Raw genomic sequence first — 22,957 nt, 5'->3', positions numbered from 1 at the left:
AATTCTAGCCCAGTTTAAAAACAACGTATGTGCCATTAGTTTCTCTATGCACATAAGAGTTTTTCCAGAGGAGCCAGAATTTATAGTTCCAAATTGCAAAATGCAGTCCAATTAAAGTTCCTTCATGTTTTACCTGCATTGAAATCGAAAGTTACAAACCGATTCCCACGCAGAAAGTCACAACCGGAGTTTCAAAATTTCATGAATTTTCTCGCAAAAAGAATGCTCAGCATCGGGAAAGTTTTCAAGACGTGACGCTGAGTATTTTCTTTTTTATTCAAAGAGTAAATTATAACAGTAAGCCTGCAGCGTCTCAAACGCGTTTGTGTAATTTCTTTGTCGTTGTCCCATCAGTTTCCTCGTGCAGGTAGTTTACCTCACAGATGCGCCAAATGAAGCAGTTCCCCTTTCCAAAATGCAGTCCATGTTTGTTGCTTCTTTTGCATGTATGGTACTTCCTGGATTAAAATATCCAATAATTGGCCTTTCTTCTTCACTGCTTTTGGTAGGCGAGGAAAATAACAAAATCGCATCATAGACAAGTTTCTCATCCTCGATGAGCCTTCCTCAAAGAATCAGAAAATTTCGCCGCAGTCAATTGGCCAAACTATAAAGATACTTAATCCAATTGAATCCAATTCACTCGCAAGTTTCGGATCGTTTCGTAACTCACAGATCACCTACGACTTTAGCTTCCGTTTCTTTCGGCCCGAGCTGTTTTCTTCGGTTAATCCTCGCAAAGGAAGAAAAAAGATAAAAGTTAAATTGTTTCCATGCGATCGAAACTCTTCCTTTTGCCGGCGGACTTATCCCGGTATTAGGGAAGCTTAGTATGTTTCCGGCGCGATCTCATGCAAATGTTTGAATGCGCATGCTCGCATCTTTCGGGTCCAGAATCCCGCGCTCCCGACTCGCGGACCGAAGGGATTAGCGAGCGCCAAGATCTCGGTGGAGATGGAGCGATTGTTAGCACGTTAGGGAGGAATCCACCCGTTAAAAAGGAGAAAGTCGGGGGTGATTCGTGATTGTGCGGGTCGTATTGACCCCGATGACCTGGGTCCAGCGTGTTGACCGCTACCCGAGAACATCGTTTTCGCCAGGGTCCTGGTGATGGAGGTGTTTCTCGCAGTTGGGCATTGGTGTCATTCGGGGGAAACGCTGGCGGTGCCTTTTCGAGATCGGCCATGCGTGCCCGGGTCGACTCTCGCGCGGTCCGAACGCATCGACGCATCCTACCTTGATTCCTCCTCCGAAACTGGAATTCTTCGAACGCGAGGTAAAGGGGTTTCCCCGCCATCTGTGCTCCGTTGGCTGCTTTGAGGATGGGGTTCGCTGCTCTGTCGTGCCCAGGAAGAACGCCGTATGAGTATTCCGAGGTTGCTAAATTTCATCCAAAAATTAATTATTTTACGTTAAAGTTTTGCAAATTTTTCTTAAAAATGGGTCAGTTGCGCCGGTAACAGAATCGTGTTTTGATACTTGATTATTGCAGATCAGCTAAAAATAAGAAGATCTGCCCTAACAGCAACTTTCTACGTTGAATATTAACCGAGATATCGCGCCTTGAAAAACTCGATTTTGACGTCATCCACCGCGGTAGTGCATAACATGGTATGTTGCTGTTTGGGCAGATCTTATTACTCTTAGTTGATCTGCAAGAATAAAGCATCAAAATACGATTCTGTGACCATATCGCTGCTTTATCGTGCCTATGCCTTTATCAGGTGGAATGGTCGACATACTGTTGGAAACTTTAGAGGTGCCTTTAGCTCGTCGGTAAGTTCCACCCGACATAGGCACGATAGAGCAGCGATAAGACACAGCCGACCAATCACGCTCCGCCTTTTAACCTATATCATCTATTTCTACCCGATAAACACAAAATTTCAACGATCAGCTTGCTGCGAATTTAAGTTTTTACCCCGTTCGATTACATCGCGTCGATTGTTAGTATGCGGGGTCTCTGAGGGTGACTTACAAACTAACGCCTGAAATTCCGCCCGGAGCTCCAGGGGACGTTTAATTGTGTCAGAGCGCTGAATAAACACCGCACATTAAAAATCAGGAGCGACGCTAAAAAGCAAAAGGCAATCGCGGGACCGCGGCGGGCGCGAGGCCTGCGGCTATCGGTGGCAAACAAATGTAAACACAACAAGTGTTGCGTGCGAGGCGTCGTGTCGAGGGGAGGGCGTTTATTCTAGCTGATGAGTACAAGATTGTTGAAAGTCCTATTTGCAGTGCTGGATAAACAGGGTGACGATGCGCCCTTAGCACCCGCGCCCCTCCCCCGGGGTGGCGCCCGACGCGACGCCGGAATCCTTTTAGAGCGAGAGTGGAGTGAACGTGGACGTGGAGCAGCTGTCGCTTCGCCCATCACGGGAGCTCTGGACCTTTGACATCAGCGGGGCGATTATTGAAATTGATGTACAAAGCTATAGACAAAGAAGACGTAAGGAGTATGGAGCGATCCTATTGGTTGTAACTTGTGGTTCCTATAGAGTAAGGGCGAAAATGATAGACTAACTGTCGGGTATCTCATGGGTTGCCGTTAGTTAGTCTATTACCTACCTCCTTTGTCCATTGCAGCCACCCTCTTCAACCAATAGGATCTCTCGATATCTCTTTTGTCTCCTTTGTCTATAGCTTTGTCTATAAATTTCAATAATCGGCCCGCAGGACGACTATATGGACATCGCTTGGCCGTTTTTCTTTTGTGGTGCATTAAGGGCTATGTGGAGAAAAAACTGGGGGCACATTTTGTAGTTTTCTCACGAAAGAACGTAACTCTATTTTAATGTTCCTATATTTCTCCTCGTAAATTGCATATTAACTTGAAGGATCTTGGGCATGCCTAACCGAAACTTTTACTGAGTTTTCCTCAGGTTTAATGCGAAAATCAGACGAATTTTTGATAAAAAATTCCATCTGTGCATTTTTGTAAAATAGATAATTTTTAGAGTCAATTTGGTATAACCTTGGAATGTAGTTACGCACCTTCGTACGGGAGACGACGGTTTGGCACACTTAAGTTTTTGTCAGAGGCAACGGCATTTTCCAGTCGTGGAACGCAACAAAAAATGTTAACATTTATCCTTGACCTCAACGTTCCGTGAAATCGTTCGAAATGTTGGGAGGTAAAACTCAAAACTAACAAGTATTTCAAGAAATACTCGTTAAACGTTTCAAAATGACAAGGAGCCTTGTAGCGAATCACAAGTTCAAACTCATTTTTTGATATAAAAAAATTGGCTTTTCGTAAAGAATTTTTCACGTATTATATTTCGTTTTAGTTCAAAGCATTTTTTAAAAGCTCAATTGCTTTCAAAAACTGCACGTATGCGCTTTGCCACCTAAGCCCCCCAATTTACTTCTCTAAATTTTTAGGCAGAAAACGTTACAATCCTCGTCCGTCCCATAATTTTCCCGGAAGCTCGCCGTTCCGAAAAGTGCGGAAATAAATATCGGGAAGAAAAGTCGCCGCAGTCTAGCCACGTCTTGAGTCTCGACAAGAAGTAATCCAAGCATTAGTGGATGCGATTCCCGACGCACTCATCATCGCGACGAGAGAAGGGGGCGTCGCGACTCCGAAAAGGGTGGATTTCGTCGCTCCTTCGATGTAAAGCCACAACTGCATCTTCACGCGAACCATGAAAAGCATGGAGTTATACGAACGACAGGGCTCATCTCGAATCGCTATCATACCTTTATCGCAGTGGAGCGACGATTTTTCCGGCAAGGAGACGAGGCGGAAATCTCAGACCAAAGAGGAGCAATGGGCGCGAGGGGTAGGCGGGGAGGCAAAAATATACCGTGATTATATATGGAAAAGGAGAGGATAATAGGCATCTGCTAACACTCCCACGAGCTCGAGATAACAGGATTTGAGTTATCACGCCACACCGCCCCCCTTCTCCTACGCTTCCAGGGGGGAGGGGCGGCTCGGAACCACCCCTCCGCATCGTATCAATGAACAAATTATATGATTTGAGATGTTAACTCGCTAAATTATTTATATCAACAGTTTCCAATTGAGTGAAAAGAGATCTCGTCTCCTTTTCAATTTTGGCGTCTGCCGCACCGCACCGCTCTTCGCCCCCCCCCCCTCCCCCGCGCGCTGTTTGCGGTCCCGATTTTATGACCTTCACCCCGTTTTGCGAAACGCGGGTCAATTTCCGCACCTTACAACGTGTCGAACTCACTTGATCTCTGCCAAACGGAGAAAAAATTTTGGTATTTGAACCGAAGTTTCCGACACCTGGGCCGTGTGAATAAAAAGAAAGAAATCAAAGGCAACTCCCTTCCAGAGAAAAGGAAAAGAAAAGGAAAACATTTCAGCAATTTTTGGCTTTTTTTCCACACTGCATCTCTGAGAAACACTGTTTCTACCAGGGTACCTGTTTTATTATTAACATATTTAATAAACGTCACCATCATCATTCTCACCGGTCACCATGTAGTATTATAGCATCAAAGCTGAACCCGTCATTTCCCAATTTAATCTTCAATCTTGACCGATCATTTCCGATACCGCATGGTGTCTCCTTTTTTACGTGTACTTTTCTCTTCTTTTTTTTTCGTAAAACCACTTCTCTCTTCCTATGACCACCTCGAGGACTCGCAGGGGGTCTGACACTTTTGACAATCACCTTGTTTTCATTTTATTTTTCGCTTCTCTCTCGCTCTTCCAATCCCGTCCTCTTAAGACCCTGATTTCTTTTAGTTCCTTTAGCTGTTTAGCCATTGTAACTCCCCCTCCTCCCCCCAAGGCCCCTCTGGCACTCTAACTCACCGATATTTTCTTTAGTATTACTCAATTTTATACCCAACGACTGAAGATGAATTGTATTAAGCCGTCCGGTGATTGCGTTGCAGTGGCGAGGCATGAATGATCGATCATCGATATTTCCCCATTTGAGGCTGTGGTAAAGAATCGATTATTCAGGTTTTGCGAGCACCCTGTTTATCGATACTTTTCCATAGGTGGAAATGGCAGATCAATCGATTTATCGCAAAGCACGCCACGCCACTATGCGTGTGCGGTATCGAAAGGTAACAGAAAATCCTACTTTAATTTCCAGTATCGAAGGAAAGCCCTGGAAGCTCTCAAGCTCTCAATAGAATTTAGAATTATGTGTCCGGTCAAAAAGGGGGAAAAACATAGATTGGAGAAGTAGTCCAAAGACCCGGAAAATGGAACCGGATTTCCCCAGGAATGCGAGCGTCATTGGTCGGTATGTTGACCCGCGGTTTCGCGGCAAACATCAGCATCATGTAAGGGGTTATGACGGCGAAAAATGCTGCAAGTCTGTCTCCGGAGATCGCGTCATATTTAAAACAGGCAGACAAGGAAAAGCGGTCTCCAGAAACATCTGACGCGGATGTTGGCTGTGGCCTAAAAATGGATTCGCGCAATTTAAGGACGGCTCTAGAGAATTCAGTTTGATAATTAAACAACATTTTTGTCGGCGCTTCTGAGAAATTGCAGAGCCTTTCACTCTCTTTAGTTTCAGCTTTACATATCTTGCGCTGCTCTCTGCGAATTCTACAACTGTCGCGACGAAAATTATGCATTCATCGCTCATTCATAATCATGATGCATATTCATAATCAATATTTATTCGAGAGGGCTCTAAATTTTAATTTTAAAGTAAAATGGCACTGCGGGATTAACCGCTTGGATTTCTTCAGATCGCGGCAAGAGTAGAAACTTTAAAAGACATAGATACACAAACCTTGAAGTACATACTTTCATTTATGAATCATCTGATGATATCTGTTTTTTATGGATGCACTCGTGGAGATTAAGATAATTTTTCGGAGAAATAATTTAGGGTGAAGATTCTTAAGCACATAACGTATTCAATCAAATTAAAAGATGAGAAAAGAGGGATCAAGAAATAAAACGGAATACAGTAAGTTTAATTTTTTTCTAATCTCTGTACTCAAAGCAGTGGAACAAATATCGAGGTACATGCGTTTTTATAACAAAATTATAGATCATTCCCTTTTTATATGATTTATTGTACAAAATAACAAATTTCAAACATGTTTGGCTCCTCTTTTGTGAAATTCTATCACGGCTGTTTTTTTTCATGCATACTGTTGCTAAAATGTGTAAATCAATAACCAAATTCGTTAAAATTTGGAATGTACGGAAGGAAGCCTGTGAAGCGCGCTGAAACTTTCATACCGCCTGTATATTGTTTAGGGTTTGATTTTCAATCTCCCTGTTTTCTTATTAGTTTTTTTTTTTCAAGAAATTAAGAAAAACTATGCCGCGTAGTGTTTTGACTCTTAGCTTTAACCTTGCCTAGTGTCTCCATGGCGTAAGTCCAAAATAATCTGTACCCCTTCCAGGGCCGGATATATCTGCTTGCCGACCATGGGCCGCCTGTATTTTGCCGCCCCCTTCTCATTCGTTTTGAAACATGCCAGCGGAGGAGGGGTGCATAAGACGCGTTTACTCGTGTTGAACACATTTTTCGGGAAAGCCCTGTCAACAATACTAGCAAAAGTTCACGGAACTTTGCGAGAAAGTTAAGTTTCGTAAACCTATCTCTGTGTGGACAAGGCCTTCCTTTCATAAGAAATGAACGAAAAAATTATGAAAGAACAAACATAAATGTCAGTGGCGTGGCGTGCTTTAATACATCGATTGGTGTGTCATTCAAACTTATGGAAAAGGATCGATTAACAGGGTGTTCGCAGCGAACACCCTACTAATCGATCTTTTACTATACGTTCAAATGGAAGAATATCGATAATCGATCATTCACGCCTCGCTACTGATAAATGTGGATTAATGATTTTAACCTCCGCCTCCGCGCCACGCAGACCGTACCGAGTTTGGCGCAATGCGTGAAGTATTCAGACAGTCTTGTAAGCGCTATGAGTTTCACGCCGACCGCTGCTGAACGCACTGTGTTTGACGCAATGCGTGAAGTATTCACGCAGTCTTGTAGGCGCTATGCGTTTCACGCTGATCGCACTGTTTGCCGCAATGCGTGAAGTATTCATGCATTCTTGTAGGCGCTATCCGTTTCACGCTGACCGCAGTGACCGCTCTGTGTTTGATGCAATGCGTGAAGAATTCGTGCAGTCCTGTAAGCGCTAATATGTGTTACATGCCGATCGCCGCGCCGAGGGCTTCTCCTTTCCATCTCAAGTCCTCGTCATCATTTCTCTCTAAGTCTCTAAGTTCTCTAAGTGGTTCCAGGCCAAATTGTGTGTTTGGTTTCTCTCTTAACTCGACTAATTAAAGGTGCTTTCTCCTGTATCACTGAAAGACGACAAAATTAGAAATTACTACACTCTCAGGAAATGAGAGATTTTGTCGCCTTCTCTCGTTTGTAATTTTTTTTCTAAATTCGATTTTTTTTATACCTACATTTTAAAAAATCGCAAAATTTGCCGCCCCCTATAGATTTGCCACCGTAGGCCGTCGCCCATGTGGCCACCCCCTTAATCCGGCCCTGACCCCTTCTACGATCAATTTTCCTCTGTCAATATAATTGTACAATTTTATAGTGTCAGTGTCCGTGCAATAGTGCATGGATGAACTTTATGAATCTGTTATACTATTTAGTTTAATTTGGTGATTTCATTCTCTTTGTTTCAGCCTTGAATCCTAGAAAACAGAGGCGAGAGCGGACGACGTTCACGAGGGCGCAGCTAGATATTTTAGAATCCTTGTTTGCAAAAACTAGGTATCCAGACATATTCATGCGGGAGGAAGTGGCATTAAAAATTAACTTACCCGAATCCAGGGTTCAGGTAAATATCCCCACTATCCTTCAAAATAAGTATCTTATATGGACGTATTCCTTTAGTATGCAGTTATTAGACACTCTGTTGGAAATCTTGGAGTGAAGTACCCAGTGCATTTTACGCTGGACCCTATTTGGACCGCGTTAAATAGAGAGAAACCAAGCTACATCAGCTATTGCCAAATTTAATTGGGCTTTTTAATTTTTTACATGAAAACGGTTGGGCGGATTTGCGTGCAAATTTCAGTAATTTTTTTTTATAGTACGAAGCAAATTCCTTATAATTTGCAAAGGTCTCCGCACAAACGTTCTCTCGTAAAAAAGTAAACCACCCATTTAAATGTGGCAATAGCTGATGTGGCTTGGCTCCTTTCTGTTAAACGCGGTCCATTTTGCCCCCAAAAAACTCAAGTAGTAAGAATGAGAAGCGCAGTGCTGTCTAATATCTGGTCTGCAAAAACACAATTAATTTTCAAAAAGAGTTAATTTCGGTTCGTTAGACCGGCGTTCTCATCTTATGTGGGTCAATTTATGCTAAAAGGAACTATGTTGCTAGCAAACCACATGCACATAGCTCATTTTAGCCTAAATACGTCTTTATAGACGAGACCCGCTCTCATAAATGACTTCGATCGTTGTACGGTGCACATCTACATATTCATTCAGATGCTAACACTGCGGTGTCACACGTATACACGTAACTGCAGTTTTTGGCGCTTGACCTATTTTCGAATAACTTATTATACCGGACAATGAAGTATAGACAAAGCACGAAAAGACGAAGTAAGATAATTTCTCGGAAAAAGAGAAGTTTCCTCTACTTTGAGCTCTTTTGCTCCTTTTTTCAATACATCCTGAGGAAAGACTTAGACATCAAATTGAAAAAAAAGGAAAAATCGAGGGTCAACACAGCCAAAGATAGGAGATACATAATCAGGCCTCGTTTCGGAATCCGAAGGACACCTCATTGACAGCAAAGAGCGTAGCATTGCAAGTTCCCGCCTCGCGCCATCCCGCCTTCAATTTTGCAGATGCAACACGGACATCCATCAAGCACGAATAGTTGTATCTCTGCGCCGTCAGCAACGCGCGTTCTTTATCTTGCTCTATTTGCATGTTGTGATGGTTCCGTTTGCCTCATTTTTATAGTGGTGCTTCCAGAGCAAAGAACTATTGTTCCTATACTCCATTCCTCTCCGTGGTAGTAGTTTTTTCTTACTGCAAATTGCTGGAAAAAGAATTTATACAAAAGTGACAGAGAACCTTCCGTATACCTGCTATTCCGCCTGCAATTTTCGAGGTAGGCAAGAGAGCATCCTCCGTCCAGGAATAGTCGTCTATTCGAGAATTTGTAATTCACGCTGCCTCACGCTTGTCTTGCAGTAAATTATGTTGAGCACCATCGGACGTTTTAGATACAAGCTGTATATGTATCTCTATTCAATCCTTGAAAATTGATGGTAGATACTCATATATCTACCGTGTTAAGTAGAAAGGAACCAAATCACATCGGCTATTGCCAAGCTTAATTCGGCAATTTAATTCTTTACAGGAAAAGGCTGTGCGGATTTGTGTGCAAATTCCGGTGAGTTTTCTGCACATTACGAAGCCAATTCCTTACAATTTTCAAAGGAATCCTATCAAACGTTCTCTTGTAAAAAATTACATTGCCCATTTTATTTTGGCAATAGCTGATGAGGCTTGTTTCCTTTCTGCTAAACGCGGTCCATATAATGTGAAAGTATTGTTTTTTTTTGTTTTTTTTTGTTGGGGGTGGGGGAGAATGTAGTGTTTCCCAAGCTTACGTGCAGAAAGCGCCTCTGGCTGAGAGGTTAAAAAGCAAAAAAAAATAAATAAAAAAAAAAACTGGACGGTAAGGTGCAGGTCTCGTGTGATCCGGGTTGTTGGGTCAAAAGACATGTTTTTCATCAGAAATATTACGAGGTGTAAAGTGGGGATTATGCGCTGAGACTCCTCAAACAAGGCTGCCCGATTGCAAGCGAGGCGTCGTCAAAATCAACACGAATACGTCCGGTGAATGTTGAATGTTGACATTGTCGCATCTCCAAACAACTGCCAATTGTACACGTTTATACATCGAGCGTGTTTCAATCAACAAGTAACTTGCAGGCTCCGGGCCGCGTATAATCGTCCGTGTTGATTTAGGACCGGAGAATGCTGCCCTGAGGTTATGCCAGCGATTCAGGACTTCCGAATTTCATCAAGAATCCATCCAACTCCTCCTCGACGAACAATACTGCCTTTTCTTGCGCGATCGTCGGTTTTGTCGACACAAAGTAAACATTCTTCGATGTCTGCCTGTGTCATTTTTTTAAACGTTTCTTTTAACTTTCTTTTGTCGCGGAAACGAGTTCGTTCATATTCCCAGCCATAACAGAGCTTGGCTGAATCATTATCGAAAATATGTTCACGTTCCTCTTGTTTGCGTAAGATATTTTACAGTGCGAAATATAAAAGGATTTTTTTTTTAGAGAAAAATAAACGGTGGCATGTTCTTAAAAACATTCGTTCTGAGAAGTACGGATCGAGGAATATCTCCAGTACATATCGACGGTGAAACTACCAAACCACGTATCTCGGTTTGCGACGTCGCAGACTTCCTGTCATACTTTATTTTTTAAATGAAAAACTACTTAACATCCAGTCTCGAAAATTTCTGTGATTTTCTCTTGTGCGGAAAATTCCGGAAATTCAAGAAGATATTGATTGGCTACTCAAAAAAAAAATGTGAGCGTAGATTTTAAACACGCAAACGGATACGTGTTGGCGTTTCACGTCGATATGTAACCCAATTATCTTTGATGAACACAGAGTTTGTTTCGAACCATGGCTAATATTTAGGTTTACTAAAGTTACAGTATTATGAGAAGAAGGGGGAAAAGTTCACCTGAAGTTGATCGATTGCAAAGCTGTGAAAGCTATATTATCATTTGCAACGTTGGAGATCTTCTACTACATTTTACTTCATGAATGATGACTTATCACCTTGCAGCTGAAGGAAACCAGAGGGTTGCTGGAATGGATGCAACGCTGTTTTGTGCATGAAAAAATAAAAAATCCTCATTTTTGTTAAGAGGGGAGATTGTCTATTCCTGATTGCATGAAACATTTCGAAAAGTCTTACGGATGATCTTTGACGATTTGATGAAACATGGAGAGTTTTGTAATGAAATTTTCCGCTCGGACTATACTAAATCCATCCTTCTAAAACTTCATTTGTGATCGTACGCGGGGAAGAAGGACCTTATTCCTCAAAGACTCAAAATTGAATTATTGAAACCAGAGCGTAGGGGGATGTTTCATGATCTTTTTGATACAGAAAACATCCAAAAATGTTTAATAAAAATTGGAGTTAAAACGGTTAGAAGTTTGCAGCTGAAAAAATATAGTTTGTAGGAAAAATCTCTTAATATTCTAATCAGCCGAAAACTCGAGGAGGAAAATTTACAAATCTGCCAAAAAATTAATGTTTCATTTGATGGAACCCAGCAAGGTTTAAAAATAATTTTTTCCTTATCACCGCAGAGCACTCTCCTGGAGTCCCGTCGAGATGATAACGCGGTGAGGGTGGAAGTGCGAAGCTCCTTCAAAGAGCGTGCCGCGGACGACAAAGGCCCGGAGGTAATGAGGCCACCAGCACAGTGGCAGCTCAAAAGGCACAAAGAGATATGTAATTAGATGATATCACGGGCCGTGAAATCCACCCTGCTTCATTGCCTCATGCCTGTTTACAATCCTCAAAGCTCCAACAGTTAATTTGCTAAGAGGAAAAATTAAAAGTGGCCGCCGATTTGGGTCTCAGCTGGGCGTCGTCAGCCCTTGATCAGAGGGAGGGTCCGGGAGAGGGAGCCGCAGAGGGTAAGGGTTGCTCCAAGAACGGCTGAGCCACCGAGCTCCTGTTCAAAGCTCAGACGATTATTATTGTTGCCATTCTCAACGATAACAACCCGATTTTTTTTTTTTTTTTTTTTTTTTTTTTTTTTAAGTTAAATCTATTTTATTTAAAAGTCTGCTGCGTATCAGCGTATCACAAAACTATCTTCAGAGACCTTCCCGTGCCTTCTTTTTGAGTGGATCTAAAGTAATGATAACTTAATATCAAAATCCTGTACATGGGCAAGATAAACTTCATTTTTCAATCAGGATCCGCTCCATTCTGAATCATCCTTAAAACTATCCATTTACATAAGAAAACTATTGGCAAGTTTAATGATTCTATAATACGTCAGAATTGAAATTATTATTTCCCTATCGCGGAATGTAGTCCAAATTACAATAATTTGTGGGGAACTCTAGAGTATTGACATTCCATAAAAAAATAGGCAGATGAAGGAGGGAGCAAAATTACATTAATTATTATTTTGAATAGAGATTTGAAAAAGTAGATTCTAACATGTAGCGATCAAATTTTGAGCGAATATTCCTCAGGCTACTAGGAAATTTAGAAGTGAACTAGCCCACCGGAACACTGTAAAATCCCCCCCCCCCCCAAAAAAAGAAATATAAATTAAAAACCCCTGATAGCCCCCTCTCCAAAAGCCAGTCCACCACTATAAACGTGTTCATGCTAAAGAGAGCTAGGTGCAAATGAATTATAGCACACTGGAAAAAAAAGTAGCTTGGATCTAGAGTCCAAACTCTCGAAAACAATGACAATAAAAAATACTCTTGATTCAATCGGATTTTTGCTTAAATCAATAGGAAATCCGCTCAAATTAAGAGGTTTGGTTTCTTGATTTAAGCAAAAATCCGATTGAATCAAGAGTATTTTTTCTTATCACTGTTTTTAAGAGTCTGGACTCTAGATCCGAGCGGTTTTTTTTCCCCGTGCAAAATGAATACTGCACACAGGATTTACGTAATTACTTCATTATTATCTCTTATTTATTTAGTTCATTTTTACTATAATTATTTTTAGCACACATATGCGCGAAAAATGACCGGAATAGCAACTAGATTCCTGGTACTGACGTCACGTTGAAACTGCGATGAGGATTATCGTGGAGAAAAGGGTGGAGCGTTGGTGCGATGGTGGCTCGACGGGCGCTAAGGAGGGGGCGCCGGGCGCCCCACACAACTCGCCAGTAATCGGCCATTGTTCCAGCGCACTCAAGCCCCGCTCACACTGCTAATAATGAGCATCCAGGGATCAAATACGGCATCCGATCATCCGATCTACAGATGGTTATCGGCCACGCGACGCCTCTTCAGTTTGATTGTTAGAGTGCGTCTAAAGCTCCGTGGCTCAAATCGTCCGCGCTACCTGCTAATTGGCCCATAAGAGCCCTCGCTCAGATAAACCCGCCGCCCCGCCCCGTGTCTCCTATTGAATCGGGGGCTACCACCCTCCTTGCTTTACTTTTTAATACCCTTAAAATATGTAAACGTACATCATTCGTGCAACGTTATCTCTCGAACCATTTTCGAGCGATAATTGGACTAAATTTGAGGGGCTTGGAGGACAAGGCGTAAAAGCGCAGTTTTTGAAAAATTGAGGTATTAATGACTTCAACTAAAACTCTTCTTGATGCATATTCTGTGAAAATTACGCTCCAGAATTCCAATTTTTAAGCATCAAAAAGTCAGTTTGGACTTTCTGTCATCAGAATCAATGAAATTTCGAAACTTCAGAGGCGTATTTCTCGGAATAGGAAAAACTGCAATTGTGCGCCTTGTCTTGCAAGCCCCTCATTTTTCATCGCGGAAGCACTATTTCTCATTCATTTTACAAATAACGCATTTGCTTTCAGTTTTCCAGATAGGTTCTATTGTGGATGTGCTAAGAATAGTAGTCTATTATTCACGGCAAAATTGAGGTCAATGACCGATTTTTCTGTCAAAAATTAGAAAGATGGATTATTTTGTTTAAATCATGAACAAATTTGACGCCTCCTCCATTTCTTGAACCAGAGTAACCTTTGGTCAGTCAGATTCCAATGAGAATAATCGCAAAAGTTCCAGCGACGTGATTTCTCACTACTTGTAAGATAAGCAAATAAGCAACAAATTAACTCAGTAAGAGCAATGGACCACAAACATTAGTAGATCAAGGCCCCATCACTTGCGACTTTCCCTTCGACATCGTACCGCGTGCCTGTTCGCGATCGCTGCGCCGATAAGTCTAAAATGAGACATCTTCCTGATTGATATTCCAGCCGTTGGATCACATCGCGGGGGGGGGGGGGGGGACTCTGAGAGGGTTGACTCCGATAAAATTGGCCCAATGGATGCGACCTGGGACGGTGTCATTAATGACGCCTTTTATGACCGAACATTGAGCCGCGGAATCGACTTTTGCTCTCGCGCGTGTCGTTTCATGTTTATGGCGGAGCAATTTGTACCTGTCAGTGATCTCAAAAAGCGGACCCTACACCGTTAAGAACCGATTCCGGTTGCCCGACCACAGAGACGACCAGATCCAGAGCGATCATGATTCGCGCGTCTTTTACGCACAATTTTTGTCACCGTGTTCCTGGAAGTTTGAAAATAATCGGCTTGGTACAAAATTGAGACGCGGAGAGAGAAATCCCGTTTGAAGGAATAGAGAAGCGTGTATTTTGCGATGAGTCCATTGATCTGCCATTTAAGCCCATTGGAAAGGATCGATTACCATGGTGTTCGCAACGAGTGCCCATTTAATCGATTCTTTATCACAGCTTCGTACGGGAAAATATCGATAGCCGATGATTTATACTTCTCCTCCAAGCGACCGATATATTTCCTTGCATTGGAATCATCTCTTGGACGAATTAAACTCTATTGGACAACCCGAATTTTATCTCAAATAATTGAATTTTTTAAAAGATGACTGGAATTCTAAATGTTCCGGTGAAAGTACTGTTGTCCAATAAAAATTTTGATTGTATCAAGAAATAATACTGTGATTCAGTGCAATTTTTTATACACTCCGGTAACAAACTTTTCGCGCACTTTTTATGGCATCACGCTCCTTGAATTTATGAGCACTTGATTTCTTTAACGTGCTTAAGACACATAGAAGACATTCTAACGCCCAGATTAACCTCTACGCAACTATGTCAAATATCTGAGTTTTAGAATTCTGACGTTGGGTTTTTGCACGCAAATCGCATCACATGGATGAAGAATGGGAATTCAAAACCTGACAAGCGCCATCTAATGTGATCAAATATCATATCATCTAACGGGAATTTAGTGGTCTGTGCATACGTAACAATTCTTATGATGAAAATCTAACGACAATTTAAAGATCATTTTCCAATACTAAGTCGATGAAACACGACACCTGATACCGCTTGCGAGGTTTGGAATATCCATCTCCACTTTTCATTAAATTTTTGCGTGTGTAATTTCGTTTTATAATTTTTATTTTAAGCCACCTCTCTATGAGTGGCGTCGTCAAAAATTTTCATAGGGAGGAGGTCTATGATCAAACATTTCTCTTTCAAAGGCAGGATGGGCCCGAAGTTAAAATTTTCTTCAAAATTATGAAAAATAACCTGCTCTGCGACAATTTTCGGGTCCAGACCTAGATCTTCCAACCCCGGCGTATTTAATTGTAAATAGGATCTTTAAAAACTAATAATATGTAAAAATTGTAAATAGGATCTTTAAAAACTAATAATATGTAAACTAATTGTAAATAGGATCTTTAAAAACTAATAATATGTAAACTTAGGCCTTCAGGTGATACCCTGTCACGTATCATTCTACTCTGTCATTTAACAAATAAAATAATTGTTTGAAAAAAAAAAAAAAAAAAAAAAAAAAAACCCGGCGTATTCCACAGTTTCACATGGCCTTAAAATTTCTAGTCGGAGTCAAATAATCTCCCGCACGGTGCGTGCAAGTGCAGACTACATCCGAGTCGGACCCCTCGGCGGATTTTGAAAACCGCCGAGGATGAAAGGCTGAAAAGGGGGAGGATGTTTGCATCCCGCCACCTCAGCCCCTAAATTACGTCATCGGGGAGGGGGAGGGGGCTTCGCCGACGTAATCCGTTCATTCGCCACCGTGGCAACATTGAATAAATAGACATACACACCCTCAGCGCCCGCCTCTGCTCATCCCTTTTCAATAACCCCCCTTGCCGACGTTACGGGCGCTTTTTTTCAAGTATTCTATGTTCCGGTGTGCGGATCGCGGATTTCAACCCCTGCCCCCTCCCCCCCCCCCTTGCCGAGGTGCTCTGCGTTTCTTTTTCATGCTCTCTGGGCGCTCTGTTATCTGTCACGCTCCCTGTCCTCCGGAGTTGGCCTTGCCATTGTATCATGTGCCTTTTTGGTCTCTTGGATGGAAAAAAAAAAAAAAAAAAAAAAAAAAAAAAAAAAAAAAAAAAATATAAAATCTTTTTTACGGGGTTTGATTCATTAGACCTCTAAATCGCTCCGAAGACTCAATCAACGCAGGAATGTTTCTTCTGTAGCCTTAAGTTGGGCGCCAGGATGGATTCTTCGCGCAGGTTCACGTGTCCTTTTCCTCCGCTGCCCCAAATTGATAAAAAAAAATGAAGGGATAGGAGGGTTTTGTCTACCTTTAAGCGGTTCCCCCTCCACCGCATTTCGCATTAAACCATTAAAAACCTCCGTCATCAATAAAAGAAGAAAGAAGAATAAGGGATACACTCTTCCCCACTGTTACTAAAAGATTCTTCCTATCGTTTTACTTCAAATTATTTATTTATTTTTTAACGGAATCAAGAAGAACATGATAATTTCAAATGATTTCAATTACTGAACTTGAAAAATTATCATTGTTTGAATTGACTATTGCGCATTGCTTGTATAGAAACGTTGAAAAATATAATGAAAAGTTCACTCCATTCCTAGGTTTATACAGACCAATACCACTTCTGAGAGCATCGCGTCGTTTCAGGAGAAAAGTCGCTCAAGATGAGAGACGGAGGAAAAGAAGCGCCTCTGTATCTCTTACTTGTATGATTTCCACTTCTTTACAGGGATTTACTTATTCGGAGTGAATCTCATGCCCTTTTTCAGGAAATTTGAATAGTCTTACTTATGTGTTACACACCGGTGATACGCTGAAGTTTAGTGCCTCTTCATCTATCATTACGTTTCCTATTTTGCTAGATTCAGTACCTAATCTATGGAATTTAATGTGTTCGCAGGTGTGGTTCAAGAACCGACGCGCCAAGTGCCGGCAGCAGCTGCAACAGTCATCAAGCTCGAGCAAGTCCCGAAGTCACCACTCATCGACATCGAGCTCGTCGGCAGCGAGCGAGCACCGCAACCTATCACACTCCTCGAGCGCCGCCTCCACGAACATGACCATCACGAGCACCGCCAGCAGCCTCATGAAGGCCACGCCGACGACCACCGGCACGGCGTCGGCCAAGTCCAAGGCCTCCTTCCGCGAGGGCGTCAAAGAGGAATCTCTCCCCCTGGGGCAACTAGCCCCCGGAGAAGACATGATGCCCAAGGCAGAGGAGAAGAACGTCAAGTCCTCGCCGCTCACCTTCCCCGGAGGCCTCGGGGGCATGACGTCACTTCCGGCCCCCGTCACCCCCGCCGGCTCGGCGCCCTCCTCCGTCATGACCACCCCCTCGCCACCGCTCACCCCCGGCTCCTCCTCGAACGGCTACCAGCACGAGCTCAACGCCTACTGCTGGGGCTCCCCGCCCACCTCGACGCCGCCCAACACCTACCACCACCAGAACTACCCGTACTATAGCAATATGCAGGAGTACTTCCCGCCGCCCCCATCCACGTCCCACCAGACGGCGGCGGCCCCCGGCTCCAAGTTCCACCACCACCACCACATGATGCCCTACAACTCCTACTCGCCGATCCCGGACCCCACCGGCCACTACCACCATCACCACCACCACCAGGGCTACGCCGCCCACGCTGCCGCCCACGCCCATGCCCACGCGCCCGCCCACGCTCACGCCCACGCTGGGCACCACATGCGCTTCGAACACGGCGAGCAGCACGAGTATCTCACCCCCGAGAAGTACCCCATACTTTAAGGCAGTGACCGGCAATAATTTGGCCCCCCAATCATTCTGCTCTCGGGTTTTCACTGACCTCTTTATGGCGTGCCTGAAGCGTCCTTAGAGCGTCCAGTTGCTTTTGCACGGGTATATTTTCCCTCCTCCTCTAAATACAGTATAAATCAATGCGGGAGCAAGTCTGAAACCAAATATTTTAAATTTCTCGAATTTCAGAACTTGAAAGTGTCTCCTTCGTCCGGTTGTGCACTGAAGTAAAGAGTCTTGGGAGCTCTTCACCGCTTCGAGTCAATTCAGCTGGACCTGCCGTGTCATCAAAATTTCTCGTGAAAAAAGTAAAATATCTTATTTCAAACGTCCACAGCATCACAACTTAAAAGAAAAGTTAATCAGAGTGATGATCCGTAAAGCAGGACAGTTGAAAATTACGTCATTTGCTGTCAGGTATTTGTTGACTACAAATTTTTTTTTTTTGAGTTTTCGGAAATTACTGTGACGTCGTATTGAATGAGTTTATGGTGGTAGCTCAGAGATTAAGAAGACTATCTCATGTTACTTTGTAGTCAATTCAAGCCTTCTGACACTGTGATAGAGTCACTGGGCTTATACTTTTATTGAAATCGTGGAACTAATGTACCCGGATACCCTGGCCGCATGAAGAAACATTACTAAGAATTCAAATTCAGCTCGTCATTGAGTGAATGAATTCGAGACCATTCCGATCTCTTTCAGTAGCTGTTTATAGACAACCTGATCTCAGTAAGGGGCAGATGCAATGTTTTGGTTTATCACGTTTTCTGTTTTAGGGACAATATACGCAGTGAAATAAAAATCTCTTATGAGGTTGTTAGGGCAATTTTTTGTCTTGAATTTTTACTAAAGCAATCTGCTTCTTAATTTCTTGGCTAATCAAATTATTTTACTTACAATCCTTTCGGAAGGTCAGTTCGAATCAATTTTCCTGCGACAGGTTGCAAAACTGCTACTTTTATTAATTCAAAGTAGCAGTTTTACAACAAATGATCGGCTCATTTTATCTTCAGTCTTAAAATAAGTCTCGTAATCTTAGACTGAAATTGTGCGTGAATCCACGTTAAAGTCATAAATGTAGGTCACTTAAAAATAAATACGTAAAAAGTAAATAAATAATTGAATAACATATTAGACATAATAATGAGATCCAGTTTCACGGAAAAAAGCTGGCGATCTCTAAATGTGATAACTATTTAATAGTGATTAAATTATAATATGTAAATTGAGGATATAAATGAATAGTATGTATATTCACACATGTATAGAATATTTACATTTATAGTTTCCAAATTGTTTGTAGAAGTGCCAAATGGTTGTAAATAACTTTCACATTTCACGACTGTACGTTTTTATATCTCTTCTGTTAGCTAATTCCTACGGACAGCCCGTACCTAGTGCAAGGCTTCCTATGTATATTTACAGTTTCAGTCGGAAAATTGGAATTTATTTGAAAACACCGAATACTAAATATTAAGTAAAGAGTTTTTGCACCCAAACCTGCCATGAACTTATCAAATCATCCAAAATTTGTTTAACATTCATCACCGCGAGAAATCATCTCATACTTTTTGTTCAAGTACCAACTTTTATCTTGTGAGAGCAAATCTCCCTTGGCGATTCCAAGATTGCACGTCACGTATAATTATGAGAAAATGGCTGGATTCCGCATGTATAAGACTTGCCAAAAATCTGGATCATGGCGGCGAATAATTGACCATTGTCGATTAAATCGTTTACTTTCAATATTTTAAAAAATGGTCATTCTGATGCTGCCATAAAAGTTATGTACAATTGAATGAAATAGAGATTAACCATGTTTAACCTGTACTAATATTTTCAATAAAATGTTCGAATTTTATGACTAGTGTCTCAGAGGTAATAAATGTCCAGTATAAAAACTGCGGAAGCTCAAAGTTCTGACCCAATATTTCAAAAATTACAATTTTTCTGAGTATCGTTTTCAGTGTTTTTAAATATTTTCTATTCATCGTAATTGGCGCCTGAGCCAGGAAGTGTCTTTTTGGCTCACTCGTACTTACTTACGACCTATGATCTTGCCTCATTTTATGACTAGTGTCTCAGAGGTAATAAATGTCCAGTATAAAAACTGCGGAAGCTCAAAGTTCTGACCCAATATTTCAAAAATTACAATTTTTCTGAGTATCGTTTTCAGTGTTTTTAAATATTTTCTATTCATCGTAATTGGCGCCTGAGCCAGGAAGTGTCTTTTTGGCTCACTCGTACTTACTTACGACCTATGATCTTGCCTCATCTTTCTTTCTTTAATATCATTAATTTTGTATTACTGTACATTCATAGATTTATTTGTCTAATTTTGAATTGAACCATTCTAAATTGTATAAGTGTTGTTTTCATAAATTCATTAGTCTTGTTTAAAATGATTCGCTAACCTACATCAATCGAAATGATGTTGGAGACTTGTGCTTAAATGCAGTGCAAGCATGTACAAACTGAACATAATGTGTAAAAATATATTTTATGAACCGTAATAATTTAGAGTACTCTCATTTCTATCTTATATCATATCACGGAACAGTTGCTCAATAACTCGAGAACACATTTCTATCCCACTGAAAACACATGCGAATGATTCTTCATTCTCTCTTTTTACAATATCTCTATTTGGACAGAGTTAGTCAGAAAGGTTCCTACCCACATTAAGTTAAAACTGAGAAAGATTGGATTGAAGTTTTATTTCTACACAGGAATCTAAGTAGAAAATAAATTATAACTCCTGTTTTCACAGACTAATTTTTTTTTCGGCTTTGAGTTTTTGGCAAAAGAAAGTGCACGACTGGTGGAGCACAAACAAATTATTAACTCAATTTATTCGAAAATGTAGGTTGGTTCCTTTCTGATAAACTTGGCCCATTTCTGCTCAGGAATCAGGAGATAATAATTTGTAGTGCCGTTGATACTTTAAATGTGACTATAAAATATAATTACGGTACATGCGTATAGTTTCAACAGTTACCGGTAAAATTCCGATGAGGGCCATTTAAGCATCACATGAAACACCTTCAGGAGGGAGGCCTAGAGCTGTTTCAGTGATGAAATTTAAAGAAAGATAGGAGGTAGAGGAGTAGGTCGACAGGCCCTCACAAGGAGTGAAAAATGGTCAACTTTGCAAAAACCCCATAAGAAATACTTGAACGGTCGCATGATGAGCAAGACCCAGGTTTGAAGAGTTAAATATCAAAATATTTCAGAGGAACAAAACGTAAGTTTTATATTTATCATGAACAAAACGCATGATTCTCAACCTAAGAAAGACTTAATAACCTGACACTCTTTTACCCTTACGATTTAGTTATAATATGATTCTGCAGAGATTGAATGTTCAAATTGGGTCCGTCTGGTGCCTGGGTTAACATCTTCCAGGACTATAACGGGAATACAGTCAATGCTTTATATTTTCGAATCAGACCATTATTTTATACAAATTGCTCAATTGAAGATGACTATCCTCGATATAACACGATAAAAAACAGTTAGAACAAGGATGAATAAAACATCGTGGAACTATTAGAATGAGTTCTCAAGTTTTCAGTTTCACCACTCAGGGCTTTTATGAATTATTGATAGATAGTTTTATATTCGAGAATGCGTGGAAGTCACGGCCTCAAATGAGACAAGTATTCTTTCTAGACCTTGGACTTCTAGCTTTAATTACGTAAAACTAAACACACCACACACTCCAAGGGAAAAACTTACAATATCATTTCAATAACAAGTTTGTCTTGAATAATGGAGACTATATGGACTGCATTTTGCAATTTGGAACTACGATGTCGATGTCTGGCTTAGTTTAAAAACGACGCATGAATCATTTGTTTCCTCATGCACATGAGCGCTTATACAGATGGGCTGGAAATTGTAGCTCCTAATTGCAAAATGTAGTTAATATCATAGTCATCATCGATGAGCATGGGATCGGAAAGGAATGAAGCATCACACTGTTCTTTTTCTCATCAATATTTCACGTAAACGAACAAGACGTTTCGAAAACTTGCTGGGCCGGAGACAGGTCTGCTGTAAGAGATCATAGAGCAGCTGCTTGGAAAATATTTTTTAATTTTGTAATAAAAAAGTCTCGTTTTAAGTAGCTCTGATTTTTTTTTCTCAGATGATACACCGGAGATCACTTTTGCACCATCAGTGATTCATATTCTAAAATTAATTTTCCAGTTGAGTTTTCTGATTAAAAATTTAGAGGAAGCAGAATGAATACGAAGGCAATATGAAAATTGAGCGCACCGATACTTTGCCATCAACTTTCGATGATAAATCAAAAAATATGAAATAAGCATACTGTCTAGATTTATTTTGGAGCGACGTTACTTGCATCTCTAGAAGTGTTCAGTGTTTGTATATTTCACAGTATATTTCACAGCTTTCATCAACAGTGCATGATGGCGCATACAAATCCAGAAATCCAGCACTAAAATTTTTAACAGCCACTCTTGTAACTGAAATGACTGTACAATTTGATGCTTCATTTTGCCTAGATTGAGACCACAAAATTGGCGGAATAAGGAATAATATCTGATGAAAAAGTTCCCCTGCATGTATACAAACCTAGTTTGAAACACAAGAACCAGCCGGATCATGTTGAAATTGAGCAAAGAAGTGTTGACATTGTCTTCCCCCTGAAAATCAAAGTGAAAAGTAAATCTGGAGCCCTACTTTTACAAACTAAATATTTTGAGCTCAACATGCAATAAGTATGCACAAATACAAGCACACATATCTGCATTTTTGACTTAAGAGAACAATACGATTACAGTGCAATGTTTTACTTTTAAATGTAATATTTTTTCATAACTCTGAACCGTTTTTCTTTGATTACCTCGGTCTATTATTCTCTGAAAATTCAGTTTGTGAAACAAAGCCGAAGCGCTGTCCTAAATTTTCGTTGCAGTGTTGAACCAATATTGCCCTGCAATGTGAATAGAAAATGAAGCTAAAATATCAGAGGTCAGCTACTTAAGTGCATGTGTAGGTAGCATATTTTTGCGTCTTAATCAAATAACAGAAGCATTATACAAAATATGACATTCAAATTTTTCATTTTTAGATTTTGTTTGTTTTTTATTTTCTCTCTTTATATTTAGAATATGATTTTATGCAATAGAGTGCTGAAAAAATGATATAAGATCAAATGTCA

General features: G+C 41.0%; 1 protein-coding gene across 2 annotated transcripts in view; it reads left to right on the top strand.

Moving 5' to 3' along the window:
- LOC109041035 (uncharacterized) overlaps positions 1 to 20,282 on the top strand; it is a 176,321-nt gene extending 156,039 nt beyond the window's left edge. For both annotated transcript variants that reach the window (XM_019057195.2, XM_019057193.2), the window contains 2 exons: positions 7,619 to 7,773; positions 16,894 to 20,282. In XM_019057195.2, coding sequence (XP_018912740.2) covers positions 7,619 to 7,773; positions 16,894 to 17,754 — 1,016 coding nt within the window. In that variant the 3' untranslated portion in view covers positions 17,755 to 20,282. The remainder of the gene's footprint in view (positions 1 to 7,618; positions 7,774 to 16,893) is intronic.
- Positions 20,283 to 22,957: the final 2,675 nt, after the last annotated feature.

The sequence above is a fragment of the Bemisia tabaci genome, chromosome 1 (genome assembly GCF_918797505.1).
Source record: "Bemisia tabaci chromosome 1, PGI_BMITA_v3".
Taxonomy (NCBI): domain Eukaryota; kingdom Metazoa; phylum Arthropoda; class Insecta; order Hemiptera; family Aleyrodidae; genus Bemisia; species Bemisia tabaci.
This window is presented reverse-complemented; position numbering and strand designations above follow the sequence as displayed.